At 33.9% G+C, this 17,557-nt stretch overlaps 1 protein-coding gene across 2 annotated transcripts; it reads left to right on the forward strand.

Annotated features, from left to right (window-relative positions):
• The first annotated feature begins 6 nt into the window (after positions 1–6).
• LOC124534733 lies at positions 7–15,781 on the forward strand. Of its 2 annotated transcripts, none has more exons than XM_047110723.1 (6): positions 7–209; positions 10,731–10,864; positions 12,719–13,010; positions 13,399–13,607; positions 14,141–14,321; positions 15,581–15,781. In XM_047110723.1, the coding sequence occupies exons 1-6, from the start codon at positions 152–154 to the stop codon at positions 15,700–15,702; spliced, it is 996 nt and encodes a 331-aa protein (XP_046966679.1). In that variant the 5' UTR covers positions 7–151; the 3' UTR covers positions 15,703–15,781. The 2 variants fall into 2 exon arrangements, with proteins under 2 accessions (XP_046966679.1, XP_046966680.1); XM_047110724.1 differs by having other exon boundaries at positions 13,402–13,607.
• Positions 15,782–17,557: the final 1,776 nt, after the last annotated feature.

A 17,557-nucleotide genomic window follows, 5' to 3' on the forward strand; every position in this document is an offset into this window, starting at 1 on the left:
TGTTCTAAATGAAAAACGCAATGGATGCTGGACGGACAGTTCGTTGATGTGTTTACTGTGACAATAAAATACTGTGCATTGTGTGTTGTGCGGTGTAAAGTGCCCCTGGAAGTGCTGGTATTGCTGGTGTGGGTTCAAGTGCGAGTGCAGTATGTGCGATTGTGTGTGCGGACTGTTACTGCTGCTCGCTGCTCTACCGGCGCTCGCTGGTATAGTATATAATTTTTATATATTTTTACACTCACTGTTATATAGCACCAAACAACAGTATCAATGTTATTAAAAGCATAAAAGATTGTTGTAAATTGGCGGTTTAAGGTTATTGTTGTAATATTGAGGATATTTTCATCAAAATTTAGATTCTTTAAGCGCGATTGATTTTTTTACGATTTCATATGTAAGTTTGTATAACATTAACAGCTATAAAGGTAATAAAGGTATGTATAAAGTGTTAAAATAGCCGTGGATGTGAGGCGCGTAGGGCGGTCGCATCCTTCCCGCCGCTGCCGTCCCGCGTCGCGGCAGAATTCTCATAAAAGCTTTTATAGGCACCGCGGGGCCACGCGCTGTGACGACACTGCACACATGGCGCTGATTTGTCATGGGAATATAAAGTATCAAAATTATATAGTCATGATACTGCATCGCTTGAGTATTCAATCAAAATAATTCTGTTTCGTTATGTCTATGATTCGATTTAATACGACCTTTGATATTGATTTTGACATTTTAAATATGCTCCTAAGTAGACGATACAATGAATTGATTTTTAATAGTCAACGTAACAAATATAATATTGTTATTTCACAAACAACTTCCAGGCAAACATTAATATCATAAAAATAATAAAAAACAGGACGATTTAAAAGTAAATATTAGCGAAATGAGAGTTTGTCAAAATATCTATTGTAAGATAAGTTTGCACCTGAGGTGATTGTCACCTGATTAGATCAGTTATAATGTTCAACGTTTGTAAAATGAACATAGGCTATTTCTTTTTGTCAAATATTAGCGAAACAAACGACGTTATGAAGTGAACAAAGGGTTTATCCCTTAATAACCGATCTGTTAGACAGCCTTAGACAGTTCAAAACAATGAATAAAAATTAACCAACATTATCATACTTTCAGAAGGATTATATGTAAATAAAAAACAATGAGATAAGATACCAAATATGTTATAATAAAACTCTATAATATATCTAGATATTATTGAGTTAAAATCTTATAGATATAGATATCTATAACATTTCAATTTTATCATTAATTATTTAAGAAAAAAACAAACGTAATTACTTCGTGTATTCCTTCAAAGTCAGCGTAAATATTATAGTATTATTTTGCTGTAGATTGCAGTAATAATTCATTTTAAGTGCGTAATGACAGGGAAGTGAGTTCGCGTGGGACACTGTACATATAATGTCACGTGCTCACGTTATTTTGGTCCAAAACACACACTAGAGTATTTGCTAAATCTCAAATCATTCCGTGTTCATAGTAAATATCAAATTCTAGCCAAAGACTACGTATGGGCAGTACACGACAGGCGTAAAAATGACCTGTCTCTATCTAGGCCAGTATTCTAGTCATTCGAAATATATCTCTCTATTAACATTTAGCTCATGGAAAGCGTCCAAATGTTTTTAAATGAGATTTTTAACGGTTTGCAAAAATTAATTTTGATGTTTTAATATTTATAATTCATTTAATATATTTTATGATAACGTAACTATGTAATTCGAATATGTTTTTGTATCTGACTTTCATATCTATAAGGCAATCAACTGTTTATATATTTTATTATAATGTATTTTAGAGCGACAGATATATTATAGTAGGTGACGCCCCGCATACGTTGCCGGCTCTCGAGTCTTTTGTTTGTAAAATATTATCCGGTACGATTTGAGATGAAATATTCTCCGTACTCAAAAGTATACCAATAGCTATGACGGTTAAACGATATAAAGATCGTTGTGCTGTACCGCCATCTAGCGCAAAGTAACAATAATTTGGTTAATATAACAAGAAACTACATAAGTTTAGCTATGAAGTAAGTTTTTATTAATTTTAATAGTGAGCCAGATCGATATATGGAAATTTGATTGTTGACACTTGCAAGGTCTATTAGTAGTATTATATCAGCAATCTGCCAGTGAAAGTTCCGTCAAAATTGGTCCAGCTGTACCAGAGATACAGACAGACAGACGGAATAGGTATTTTTTAAGTTTTTAAGGGTAGTGCTTGTGGTTAAACTGACTCACTAACCATTCAAACTGCAATACCATATTATTTAGTACAACTCTTTGGCGGTAGATTATGAGATGAATACGTGGTAACTAGTATCTATCCGTCTGTGGTCCTACTATCGATTAAAATATCAAAACTAAACGAGCTGGCTATATTCAAAATCATAAATCGTTTATTAATAAAGATAACGTTATAGATAATTTGTTTATCTTAAAAAATTCATATTTATTTTTATAGTGCAATTAATTGAGTTTGATATTTGAATATGCGTCACAGCGTCACCTAATACCGAATATAGTCAGTGGTGTCAGTCGTAATAATGGGTATCCGATGATGTCACATCTCGAACATGATCTCTTGTCACGAGATGACGGACGGTGCGCGGTCGCAATACGATCGACACTAAGCAGCCGAGCTGATCCCTTGCACTCGCTCTTCATTTATTTTTAACCGATGTTGTTTTGTTCTAAATCATTAGAGCATTCGGCATCTTGTTTGTTTTTACTTGTGTAAAATGTTAATGAAGTTTTTCGTGCAAGCTGCAACATAAATATTGAAAGTGTAATAAATACTTTAGCACGGAATGTTGAATCTAATGTATTTTAAGCGTTTTAATAATCTAAATCTTTTAAAATTTGTTTCGCAATTAAGCTTAGTTTGTATGAATGATTACGTGAATATATTTAATACTTTACAGACACTTTAATTTCTTAAAGATACGTTGATGTGTTTGCAAATATTCCTAAGATTTTTTTTTGGGATAGTTTGACAACACTTGTTTGAATAATTTACATATAAATTGCGCGTAGAATAAATAACATCACATCGCTTTTATATAGGGTGTACGGGATCGGAAACGTTTTTAATGTTTTTGAAATGGATTTATGTGTCGTATTTTTGATTGATTTATTTTTCACATACTTCTTGATATATATACCACCTGACCATAAACCAACATAGACTAATTTTCCTCAATACAAAAAAAAACTTATCTGTTTTATTGTACAGAAAAAGGTTTTATTTTATTTAATTAAAATAACTGTATTAGGGATAATTGTAGAGAATAATAGGATAGTTCGAAATTTGAAGATATACTTTAGATGTATAGCACAAGATTTAGTACAGAATTGACGATCATTTTTCAGAGTGAGTCAGAACAATCGCTCTTAGCGACACGTGCCCGTACTGCGCGCCCTTCACGCCCACCACGCACGCAACGAACGCACTTCCGACCGACACGTATAATAAAATAAACACATCGAGTGCGATGATTTGGCACTGGAATCTGGAGATGGTATTCAAAATAGAGGAAAGAAATATATTTTTATTACGGAGTAGGCGAAATGACTTAACTTCCCTCGTTCCGGTGACTCAGATCCGCGAGCGTTCGGTCCAGATGTCGTTAGGTGATTTCATCAAAGGGAAGCAATTTCGTCGGAAACAAATACTCGTTTAAATACGAAATGAGTATAAATATTTAGTTTAGCTTTAAACAATTACAGAGATTAGTCCTATAGAATTGTCTACGTTTCGAGGCCAACGGTGGCTCTGGCAGAGTTACTCATTGGTAAGTGTGCGAGAAAACAAACGAGCGACCGATTAACGTCCGTTGTAATATCGATGTTTGGATCGGTCTTTACTCAATAACTCACTATTAGTGTGTAATAAACAATTGTATACAACACATCATAAAGGGTAACACGGATTATGCTTTGTTATCTTAACGTTTGATCAAAGAAATATCCCTCAACGTGGATGTATTAAAACGAGTGAAGCTTGTAGGGAGCGTCATCGTTTCGAAGCGTATATTTACATCGGAAACATGTAAGTAATAATAATATCGTAATGGGTTTCATTATTTGTTTGTACGATTATTAGATTATAGATATCCATAAGTCGTTGGTCCATATCCGGCTCGAAGGACCACTAATGAAACAACACTCATTCTCAAGGCAATTCCAGAATATTAATTTGTATTACAAAACTAAAATTAATTTTTTTGAACTAGGGAAGCGTGACAAAAAATGTTTAGTAATATACGGTGTAAAAAATTAAAAAATACGCCACATACATTAATACACATTAATAAAATATATTCTTAATGTGTCTGTAACTATGTTGATTATACAATGGTGACTATTTAGGTAAGAATGATTTGTGATTAAGATATATAGAAGCAATGGAAGAGATGAAAGTAAGAGTATGAGTTTATAGTATCAAATCTATTATACCACACTTCCATGCGGGTAAGTATCGGTTGGCTGGCTTCATCGCTGATTATGACATAAATTACAATTAAGACAAAATACAATACATACGCGGTTTTGAACCCGTGATTTTCGTTTCTTATTCTCGAGTTCAAACCACTGTGCCATCTCGGCAAAAAATACACACTCCGTTTAAATAACATTTGTATGATATTGTGTACACTAAGCGGATCTGAACGGCGCCTAGCGGCCGCGTAACGTAAACACGTTTAATTGAGCTCTTTCATCTTCCCTGGAGTAACAGCACTGGGCTTACTGTACACTACACATGCGAACATATTTTTGTATTTTTTTAATTATTCAATACTAGAGATTTTCATCACTGTAATAGTGATGATGATGTCCTGATCGAGTTCAAGGGACCCCATACATCTGCTAAGGCCGTATTAAAGCGCAACTTAGGTGTATGAACACAAGTGAATTTCTTTATCCCCTGACTCTTATAAACCCATGGGTAGGAAAACACAAATAGAAACAGTTTAATCGTAGGCCTATAGCTTTAAATGCTGCTTGAGGCAAAGATATGCAGCCCTATCCCAAAATCCGAATTGCTAATAAAAATTATCTGTAAGAAAAATTCAAAACCTTCAACTTGAATCCTGAAAAAATATTTCATTAACAATAATAATAAAACAAAAATAATGAATGGCAATTTTTCAATGAATATGCAAAATAAGTTTACAAAAGAAATTACTGCAATAATTTTAATAACTTGTCACTATTATAATAATTCGTTGTGTACGTGTGACGCCTCCCGTTAATTTGCTTTGCTGTGTTTACTCACTACAATGCTAATAAGCGCGAACTTGTTGATTTGCATAATAATGCCAAAGATTTATTGTCGCAACGAAAGAGGGTTACATCAACAAGTAAGCAAGCAAGAGCGCCACACACGGCGTGTACCTCAGTCGGTGGTCCCTTATTGTTAACATGTGGTACGAATCACTATGGATTATTATAATGTTTAATACAATACAAATTATAATCACATCCCTATATTGACCCGTTTTTAACAGTAACGATATAAAGAGTTAAATGTAGCATGCTGCGTAGATTAAACAGTGATATATACAAATAGCACTATTTTCGTTCGTGCGTTTCAAATGGGGTACCTCCGTTTACCTTTTACAGCTTTACGTTTGAACAGGAAAAAGTTCGAAAAAATCAGTTCGGTTGCGTTCTTGATAACGCTTGTAAATAGCTGGGTACTATTTGGAGGATATCCTGATAACTCTCGGAAGATAAATGCGAGTGGGCCGTTAGCTATGTTTGTGTGTCAGCCTATGTATAAATATCGCGAAGCTGCGATGAAGCGTTGAAATGTTAATAATGCGAGGCCGGTCGTTCCCACATCCCACCCGCGCACACGCGTAAGATCACGAAATCACTGATGTATATCGTTGAGAAAAAAATAATAATACAGAACGGTCGAATTTCATATTTTGAAAGTTTTCAAAAATCAATATTTGATTTACTTGTAGACTTCCAGGCAGGATAAATTACATACATATAATTATAATTATAAGTAACTAACATGACCGTATTTTTAAATGTTAAAAAAGATTAACTACTGAGTTTCTTGCCGGTTCTTCTAGGTAGAATCTGCTTTGCGAACCGGTAGCTTCACTTAAAATACTTGTTAAATGACAATTCAAAAGTGCTTGTAAAAGTAAAGCCTACTTGAAAAAGTATATTTTGATTTTGATGTTTTCGGTTTGAGTTGTCAAACAAATTTTATCTTGACAAATATCTACTATAATAAAAGTATACATGAAAAATAATTTACAATAAAAACGGTTTTATTATTTTTGAAATTGACAAAATATCAATATGGCGAAAACTATCCAATATGGCGATTAATGCTAGCCTCCCCTTGGGATGAAAATGTGAATGTTCGATCAGAGGCGACCCCTTACTTATTTCAATTATAAATCAATTATGTGAATTCATTTTGCAAAAACGAAGTTTTCTACACAAACGGGGTTAATCAATTTTTGTTATACATGTATTATTTTATATTAACAGACTACAAAAGTAGCTCACAAACACGATTTCACTCGCGAAGGTTATAATTTAAATATCTTACGCGGAATTCTTGTCGGTGTGAAACGTTGGCACGCCTTAGGGTTAAACCGACCCTAATGACGTGAAGACAAACAGATAACCCTTATGTAAGCTAAATCCCTTTAATCCAAAATATTTAAAGTAGTTTTTACTAATATTTGGAGAATGAAGCGCCAAATTAACTTCTGCAGTTATTTCGCATACTAAAATTAATTGAATGATAATGATAATACTTTGTATAATTGTACTTTCGTTATATTTTTAGTACTATTTTAATAAAATTTCTCACCTATCCCTTTTTGTGTTTTATAGTTGTTTTTATCAGATTTCCAGCTTATCATTTATGAAATATACCTATGCATTTTTACTCAAATATGTTGCCTACTCTGTATTGTGAATTTGTGAATTTTATGTGTATATGTTATCGAAATATTCTTTCAATATGTATCTTTTATTAGGTACAATAATTATTTGTTAGGATAATAATAAATAGTAAAATATGCTTTAATTATCTATGACTCTATCTAGAGAAACATGACATGTAGAGATATATCATTGTCTTTGATTAGTATTTATAATATTTGAAAGAACGCCAGACATTTACATATGGCATATATACATATATACCAAAGAAATTTCTAGTAATGATTAATGTTTACTTTAATTAGTAGTTAAAGAAGAGAATAACTTTATAATGACAATAAAACATTTAGAGGTAGTTACTCTCCACCAAGAGCTGTAATTACTTGTTTTACTCTACCATTTTATATATATTAGAGTAAATTTACAAACAAATTACAATCTGTGTCACGTAAACACATTATTACAACAAGTAATGAAATAGGAAAGTATGCAGGCCAGCGCAGCTGAACGTTTATGATCGATTAAGACGACCTATGTTGCCTTTCGTACTCTACATTAATTAATAAATTAATTTTCTTAGTACTAATCGAACTGCTGACTAATAATATCAATTGTGAGAGATTAATTTCTTATATGCTTATATATTTTCAAGTCATTGTCATATATATTTACCTATTATATAGGTAAAGTATAACCTTCATAATTTGGATGTGATGGCCTTTTCAGGATACTGATAGATAACGTTATTATTAATTTATAATATTTTGAATATAAAAAAAAAAAACTTAACTAAAAGATTTCCAAACGAAGCCGAGCAGAGATTTATGTTACCAACTTCTTTCTAAGTGGAAACTTAAAATTAATATAGAGTTTAGATTTTAATGGTCCTGTAAAATGTGAATTTTTCAAAGAGACGTATTTGAAGGTTCACTTTATTATAACAGGCAGACCAAATGGGCCAACGATGATAACTTTAAAGCCAGTTTCGGCTTTGTGATGTACAATCCTTACACAATTATTACAGTACCAGCAATCACAGGTTTAAAGAGGGTATAGCCCTGATGGTACAATCTTCAACAACAATTGAAATTAATACTTCACGCCACGCGGTCAAGATTTATACAGCAATTAGTTTTAGTTTATATTTGTATATATTTAAGGAATTAATTTTATTAATTCTTATGTTAATAAATGATGTAAAATTTGAACATCAGTTAAAATGCATGCTTCACGTTTGCTTAATGCTTAAATATTTAAAAAAATATATATCTAGAATTGTGCTGTCAAAAACTCGCTAGTTGTGTAAGGAGTAATGATAGGATTTTTTGGGGTATTTGATATTGGGCTGAATTAGAGACATATCAAGCTTATATAGAAAAATGTGCAATACAGTTTATAAGCATACAATTTTAATCCACTAACTTTTTAACAAAGGTACTAAAAGGTGATTTATTATAAGCGCCATCTTTACTGTTTCCTTCAAAAGCATTCGATTTCATTCCTTTCCCTAAGTACATTAAACCAAGACTAAAACGTTCACCGCATTTTCAGTAGATGGAGTTACAATTATTTAGTAGAGAAATTTAGCCATTTCGGTTTTATAAATAATATTTACTTTATAAATATAGCTATTATAACATATTAATATATTTCGTAATATTATCGGCGACGATTATTTTCTACCTACAAAGTTTGAACTAAATAATTATTTAAATGTTTAAGATAACTTGTAACAATTTAAATAACAAGTAAGATAAAATTTTGCATAGTTTTGAAGAGCTCATTTTGTTATCGATCCCATTGTCATGTTTAGTACGACACAACTTAGATGTAGCATCGGCAAATTCAATAAAACCGAGTCCTGCCGATTCACACAACCAATAGAAATAGCTCCCTATCGCGCCGTTCGACGCTATACGCTATACGCCGTACGTCACTATAGATTCTCGTGTCGGTTCAACCCGAGAAATCAAGTGCATGTAAATCGACGTGTCAAATTGACGAATATTTTCGAACGTCATATGATATTTCAAGTTTACTACGTTCGCCTAAAGATCATATTCGCATAAGAAATGAATATTGATAATTTGGGTTAGCGTACTAAATTCGGATGTGATCGTTTTTACGAGTTTTGCCGATGCTACAGCTAAATTGTGTCGTACAATGCGGTTTTATACTGTTGCATATCTCATAGATCACAGAACATAACACAAAAGAAAAGATTAGATTTTTATATGGTTGAAATACGTGGATCTTCGGTCAATTTTGGTCATGCACATGTGCGCTGTTTTCACGTCAATAATATATGTTCATAATTCATCTCTTGCTTGACGGTAAACATGATATCCATTGCAAACCTGTTCGTCTCATTACATGACATCAGACAAGAAATCTATTGTGGAACAAGCAGCAATTTTGCTACATAAATTTCTGTTTTCTCTGAATGTTCGTTTAAAACTCTAAGTATTACTTAGAGTTTTCACGTCATTCGTAGGTGTTTATAATTGAACTCGTGCTTGACAGTAAATACGAAATTCAGAGCTAACCTGTACGTCTCACTACATGACATCAGACGAGAAGACTTTGGTGGAATAGGCATCAAATTTTCCACATTTCTGTTTTTATGGCTGTTCCTATTAATACTTCTATTCGAGTTCTATCATTATTTTTCTTATCTTCGAGATAATTTATCTGTAACAGCAAAGACATTGCGATAGGTTGAAATAAATAAAAGTTGATGAGCTGTAATCATATCTACTATAACATAATTGATACCCATACTATAATAACCATCTCAATAAGAATGCTTAAGTGGAACAAAAACATGGTATGTGTTGAAGTATAATCTGAATATAATTATTATGGTCTGTTAATCGGAATTGTGGATATACCAATATACATTTACATTAGTGAAAGAAAGGAATTCTTGGAATTATATCGGTTGGATCATATTGTTTGTTGATAAAGCTATATTTGTATTATCTGAAATATAATTTACTATAATTATAAAGAAAGAATAATCTGGCATAATATGGAATAGCTAATGAGTACATATTGTAGGTATTACAGTACCTTTTGAATTTAGAAAGGGTCATCTAGATACGAATTAAACTTGTTTTAAAAGTTTTTTGGAATGTTCATATAATTTGGTCGAGCAATTCAATTTTGCCAAGGAATTCCCAGTAGCAGCAGTAGTAGGGAAGTTAGTTGGCAGGTCCTAAATTCCTATGCCTTGGAACTCTCCGGTTGTATTGTTCCACATCCCATCAGACTATGTGAGTTATATAGAGAGTGCACCTATGTTTGCGCACGAGCGTGAGCTATAACTCCCTTGCGTATTTGGTTTGTCTTAATTAAGAATGGCAGCTGTATCCAAAATGGGTCAGAAGGACGTTTTACTACTACAATCAAAATACAATTAAAATACATTAATTGGACTATAAGTTACACAGTCAGTGTTATAGACTTAAAAATTGGAGATAAGTGTGTCTTTGGAACAAATACATTTTATTTATACAATAATATCGTATCATTCCATAGTCTTGGTTCAAATTATTTGGTTATAGTACACTTAGTACTAGTAATACACTCTTTTTGTTTGTTTGTTGGTTGTTTTGCCTTAACTATATGAGATTTTGAGACGCTGTCGTTGAAGTGCTGATGGCATTGTTGGTTGCGATTAAACTAAGGGTGATATGTAGTTTTATTCAACTCCGCACGAGACCACGTGACCTGACGTGATTTTCTTTTGTCATATCCTTATCATATGAATATATTGTTATGTCTTAGGTCCACGCGTCGCACCGGCTACGGCTGCTGCAGTCGGTCCTTCGTTCGACGTGCACCAGCAAACTGCGTTGTTGGCGCGAGTGGGCGAGGCTGTTGCGCTGCGCTGTCGTGTGTTACATCTAGCTGATCGCGCGGTAACTATTTTACTCCTGAAATATAATATATATTTTTTTGTTAACCTTTCTGTACTGTATGAATTCAACGTTATTTTAATGAAATCCTTTTTTTATTATTAAATTGGTAGAATTAATATTTGACCAGGAACTGAACTGTATAATTATACGTACACTTAAAAATAACATGAACTCTTTTATCTACGTCTAAATTATTATATAAATCTACTTTATTTTGATCACTTAGTGGATAAACCATTATTTTACCAAAAGTTTTAATAACTAGAAATCAAAATGTGTTAATAATAGTAACATCTAACATATTACATGACAAACATATATAGATATAGAACAGAGGCTCTATTCTTTTGCTTTGCCCAGCGGATAAATTAAATAAATAGTTATTAGTATTACTACCGTCTACTAAATGAGGGAAGCGTTTAAATGAGCTACAGTATTATTAATTACTCACGAAGCTTAAAAGCAATCTAATGTATTTAAAACATTTGAGCGGATTGTCAGAGCAAGAACTATTCTCAAGTCGAAGTATACTTTATTATTATTTTTTAAATCTCCAGTCACATACCGAAGATTTAAAATAGATTAAATATCTGTGGTCTAGCATAGAATAGTCATGTGTAATCAAAGTCATGTGCACCGAGAGATCGCTTTAGATCCGCGCAGTTCTGCGGCGCCCGAGTTCGCACGAAGCGGCGTAACTCGCTGTATACTAAAAATAATCAATGCCAATGTCACACGCTTCCCCACGTGTTTCGGATGTCCGTTCGTTTGTTTGCGAGCTTCCGCTAAGTGAATTACTGGACCAACCCTCGGAGCATTTACATGTGACACATTAAACTAAACCGAAATCCTTTTGATGCATAAATCAACAACTGAACCAAATAATATTCAGTGATAATGTAAAACGGTCGAAGAACGATCGGTACAAGAAGCTATTAAGCTTGTTAAGAAGTATGTTTGTAATAAAAACAAGTTCGGTTTTTATTGGCGACGAGTATCAAGAGTCTTAATGAAAAATAAAAATGACGGAACATAAATACCTACGCTTCGAATCTAGTCACCTTATTCAAAATATGCGATATAAATCGATAGGGGGATATAGGCCGCATTGAAGTATAGGTCGGTAAGTGGTATGCCAAGCAGGAGATGACGTGGAGCGTGCGGACTGCGGCCGCGGAAACGTTCGCGAATCCTTGGAGGGACGTCACGCGGCTAAAAGTGGCGACTCGGCGATGTCGTGCGGGCGATTAGAAAAAGCCGGTCATCGACTCGCTCCCAATATAGCGGGCACGCGCGCTGCTTCCCGGAAGCAGTCGCTGCCAAGGAGGATTCGCGAGGGAGTAGCGTAGCGCTAGTACGCTAGCTAGCTACGAGATAATAATCGCCACCGTACGATGTCTTCTCAATTATTTTTTTATAGTGCTAGCTTCCTGGAACTATTCAATTCAAAATTATAGAGTAATTTAAAATTACTATTTACGAAAGGGATTTTATTACGTTTGTTATTTATGATAAGTCCCAAATTTATATGTAGGTACCTATTTATGTTTTTATTTGTTTTCATATTTTGATTCATCCAATAAAGAGGTGCTTAGATTAAAGTTATAAGTGGATTAGTTGAGGTAAAATCTCTTAACTTAAATCAATTTAAAACATTCAGTCCATACCATCAGCTTCTTAACTATTTGATATGGTGTACACCATATCAATTATAAGACTACAATCACTATAATACTATATACCTATTTCGTAACACAATATTTGGTATCAAATGTTGATGATCACGACAAATACACTAAAACAAATTATTTTTCGACCTTTTAGTAGTTTACTTATGAAAATATTTTCCTCTAGGTATCATGGGTCAGATCGAGTGACCTGCAGATATTGACGCACGCGGGCGCTGTATTTACTGCTGATGCGCGCGTATCGTGCTCCGAGGCTCCGGCTGGGCCTGCTATAGGAGACACAGGCTCGGATGAGCTGCTTGGTGATATTCTGACGTCACGAGACGACACTGGCCGTGTGACGGGTGCAGTACATACGCTTCGCATCGAGAGGCTACGAATGAGCGACTCTGGCAGATACGAGTGTCAGATCAACACAGAGCCCAAATTGAGCCTGTTTTTTAATTTAACAGTAGTAGGTGTGTATATGAAACAAGATGAAATAATATTATTAGCCTTTATAGTTTATACGCTATGTTTATTCGAAAGATCCGGCTCGAAGGATCAATAATTGTAAGATTTGTACTTCACAGCTTTATCTATGAAGTGATACGAGATTTATTAAAAGTTAATTAAATAATAAAAAGTAATATTATTGGAAATGGGGAATAATTGGGCAAATAATGGAACCCAAAATTCTTATTATTTTTATTAATTAATAATACTAATATAAGCACATTATGTATATTTGAAGAACGATATTTGTTATTTTTATTTAAAATCATTATTATATGATAAGCTGTAGTCGCGATTTTGTATGTTTTTTTTGTGTTTCTTTAATTTATGTAATTCGGTATCTTATCCCAGCAGAGTCGGCGTTACCAGTGGTGTCAGTACGCGCGGTGGGTACTAACGGCGGTGCGGTGTGGGGCACGCGCGGTGGAGCAACGAGGCTAACTTGCGAAGCTCGCTACGAACTTGCCCATAGCTCGGCTGAGTTATCAGCTGACGTTCTAGCCGCACTGCCACCCTTGCGCATGCGTTGGCTACATGACGGGATAACACTAGATCCACAGGTACATTTCATTAATCACGTCTGAATTTTCTTTATTTTGTGTTTGAATGGACCTCTCTCAAGTCAATGCCACTTCCAAGGCTTTACATTTGTCTCTCTTATTTGCTGTCATTAGCCAGTTATAGCCAGTATTTCCTTTTTGAGATCTTTTTTATGTCGATCTCCCATTTTGTTTAGAGTTTTGCCAATCTACGTTTACCTGCAGGGACCTTTATTGTCTATCTCTATTCAACATAACGGGCTATATGGCCATCATTTATCGTATAATACTTTTGAACACATCTTTTATTACCTATGAAATCAAAAGTAATTTATATATTTAATTATTTTAATTTTTCTATCAAATTCAACAATTTATTTTGATAAAACTTTTAAAAATCAAAAAATTAAATTTACCAAACAAATGAACGAATTCTTAATTTACCGATTAAAATTTTCTAAACAACTATCCTAGAGGCATAATATACTAAATATATGAAAAAATATTTATAAAGAGGATTCTAATTCATTAAGATATTATACGTCATTGAGCAGGGTTCTCGTGGAGGCATATCACTGGATACGGAGCGATGGGCGGGCCGTGTGTTGTCGCGGCTCACGCTGGCGCAGCTGAGCGCGCTCGACGCGGGGCGCTACACGTGCGCGGCGGCCGACCGTAGCGCCACCCTACTGTTGCGACTACGAGGAATGGACGACCAAGACTATGAAGCAATAGGTATCATTATTACTTCTACTGTTTTACATATTAATCAATTATCTACCGAGTTCATCATCATCATCAACAACAGCTTGTAAATATTCCACTCCTGGGTCTTCTCTCCCTTTGAGGATTGGAGCATATTCCACCATGCTGCTCTAATGAATCCCGCATGGAATACAAATGTGGCACAATTCCTATGAAATTAGACATATACAGGTTTCTCCACGATATTTTCCTTCACCGCCGGGCACGTGATGAATTACAAACACAAATTAAGCATATGAATATTCAGTGGTGCTTGACTGGATTTGAAACCGCAATCATCGGTTAAGATGCAAGCGTTCTAACAACTAGGCCACCTGGGCTCGTTACTTTCTCGGTTCACAATAGTGGTACTCAACTCCTGTTTTTTTTTTTAAATTTAAAGTGAAGATATAAATAGCTCTATTACTGCTAAATATTTTTAGGTTACATTTCTACTGAAATACGTGTCATTACACGTGTATACATTTTAGTTGCATTGTATTTAATGAGTTCTCCGTTAGTTATTTGGGTCACCTCGAATAATAAAACTGAAAGATTTAACCGCGAAGGTCTCTCGCATTATAATATATCTTATACTGATTTTCTTCAATCATTTGTCTTTCTCGAAACTGAAATAGTTTTGGATACATAATAAAATAGGTATTTTCAAAAGATCTGTGTTAGTTTGCCAAATATTTTAGAAGCAATGAACGTTATCAACTGCTTAATTATACACGTGTCGAGGAAAAATAAATTTAAAATTAGTTTTCATGAACAAAGGGATACAAAATCGATTTTCTATTTTCATATTATTCACTCGTAAGATAAAAAAATCGAGATAAATGATATAGAAATTATTGGAAACAATTTTGCCGTTGAAGTTGCTTACTACTTAACTGTAGTTGAAGCATTAATTTTATTTCACTATTATGCCAAGTTAGTTAGTTAAATGTGAGCTTTGTACAGGCTTATCTGAGCACCCGTTTAGATAACTACACAAAGCCATTAGCACCGTACACTATTTATAAGTTGTCAATACATAGTGTTCCGGTGTCTTGACATGTAATGACCCAGTATATGTGGCATGTCAAATTCCCTAGTTGTCAATACTGCTAGACTTGTAGACTATTCCTTATACTACCTGTATTTGAGGGAAGGTATCATTATCATCTGGTTTATAAAATGAACACCAGCATAAAATTTATTTGTCATTAAATAAAGTACTTGATTTGTTGTTCTTGTTTCCTTAGAGAGCGAAATGGAGACTATGCAACGTGATCAAGCTGTGGCGCGAGTGAGCGGTACTCCTCGCTCACAGCGGGCGCCTATTTCAGCGCTGCTGCTGCTGCTATTACCACTGGTTCTCACGTGACGACGCCTGCGCACTGCGGCTGTGTAAATCTTGTACATATGGTTATTTATAGAATGTAAATAAATATCGGATAGTACGCTGATGTTGTTTCAGTTCATAAATTACTCCGAGGTTTAGGTCGCGGGTTGCGATTATTGGCACGCTGTTGGCAGTCCGGCTAGTTATAGCGCAAGAATTAGAACGGTTATATGCCGAGTATTTCCCAATCCTAAAAATAATAACGCCTACAAAATAATAACAATTTTATTTATTTTATTTACTTTATTGTTTCAAACGTACATATCTACATTAAAATGAAACAGACGTTTTAATTTAAATTTTATTTGCGTAAGCGTATAAAAGTAGGTATAAGTAATGTTCTATGAAATTATAAACCTTTTAAAAGTAATAGCTAAACTTTTGAACTTTGAGAGTTTACTGCTAATAGAGTGGATGTATTCTAGGGACATGTAGTTAAAGAGAGTTAGAATCCATTTAAAACTTTTTAGATTATTTAAATTAGATAAAAATAAACGAATTTCGTCAAGTATATGAATTCCTTAATGAAATGCTTCATAAACATGCATATATTTTTTAGTATTATGATTTTTATATCGAATTTATTCATTATTCAAATAGACTCATAAAAATCCGAAAAATCCGGTTACAGTGTTGAATTAAATGTGAAGGTACCACTGGTTCGGAAAGTCTAGATTCTACCGAGAAGAACCGGCAGGAAACTCAGTACCTAGTATATTATTTAACGCCATTTTAGTTTCAGAATATGTCAATAAATTATAATTACATTTTTGAATACGCTGCCTAGAAATCAATAAATACTAAGTTCACGGTGTTTGATATATATTTATGAGTATTTTTTTCAAAACACTTTCTTTTTTATAGGCTAAGTTAAATATAGCTATAGAATCTTATCCTAGAATGTTTTGCCCTAGGAAGAATGTATTAACTATGCGAAGTCGGAAGCGAGGTGTACATACAATGATTATTACCGTCTCTTCCGAAAAGATCTATATTAAGTATATATTATTGTGAATACATATAATATTGTTGCAAACACCCTATGAAGCAATCGAAAGTATACCCAATTTATTAAAAACATTCCGAAAAGAGTCCCGAAGGGGAAAACCTCTTATTCATACATACATATAAACATAAAGAGGTAAGCTGTGAATGTTTTCCCACTGTAATAAAAAAGTACCTCTGACTGTGTGTGTGAATAAACACTACTATAAACTACTAAAAAGAACTAAATTCACTACTAAATAAAATGGTACGAATTTAACAATATTTGTGATGAAAAATGATTCACTACGATATTATACAAAGTCACTTTTCAAATAATTTTACATTTTCAATCATCATCGTTCAAGTCATGAGCAAAAGGTATTGTTCTATAGTTTCACATCCGTCTTTTGAAATACTTATTCGTAATACAGATACAATATATACATATTCGCTGCATCTGTAGCCAATCACATTTTCAATTAACTGACTTTTTCATAGTGGGATCAAAATGTATTCGAAATTAAAAAAAAAACATTAATCATCGCTAGCAAAATTATATGAAACAGGTATCCGTTTGATATACTACGTCGTTCGTCAAACTCTACGATTATCTTTGACGTTGACGAAGGAATGCTAGATCAACCGAGTGTCGCCGCAAGGCGAGGCGAGCGTGCCAGATATAGCGTTCCTGAAAAAGCGTGCTATTAGCGGTTTGTTTGTTGCGGCACGCACACACATTCACGCACTATGCGCCCACACATGCAACGTGCCCCGTTTACGCGGTCGCTATACTTTTATTGGACATAAGACATTGCTGGTTAATGACTTGATTTATTGTTAATTAATTAAA

Source organism: Vanessa cardui, chromosome 13 (assembly GCF_905220365.1).
Source record: "Vanessa cardui chromosome 13, ilVanCard2.1, whole genome shotgun sequence".
NCBI lineage: Eukaryota > Metazoa > Arthropoda > Insecta > Lepidoptera > Nymphalidae > Vanessa > Vanessa cardui.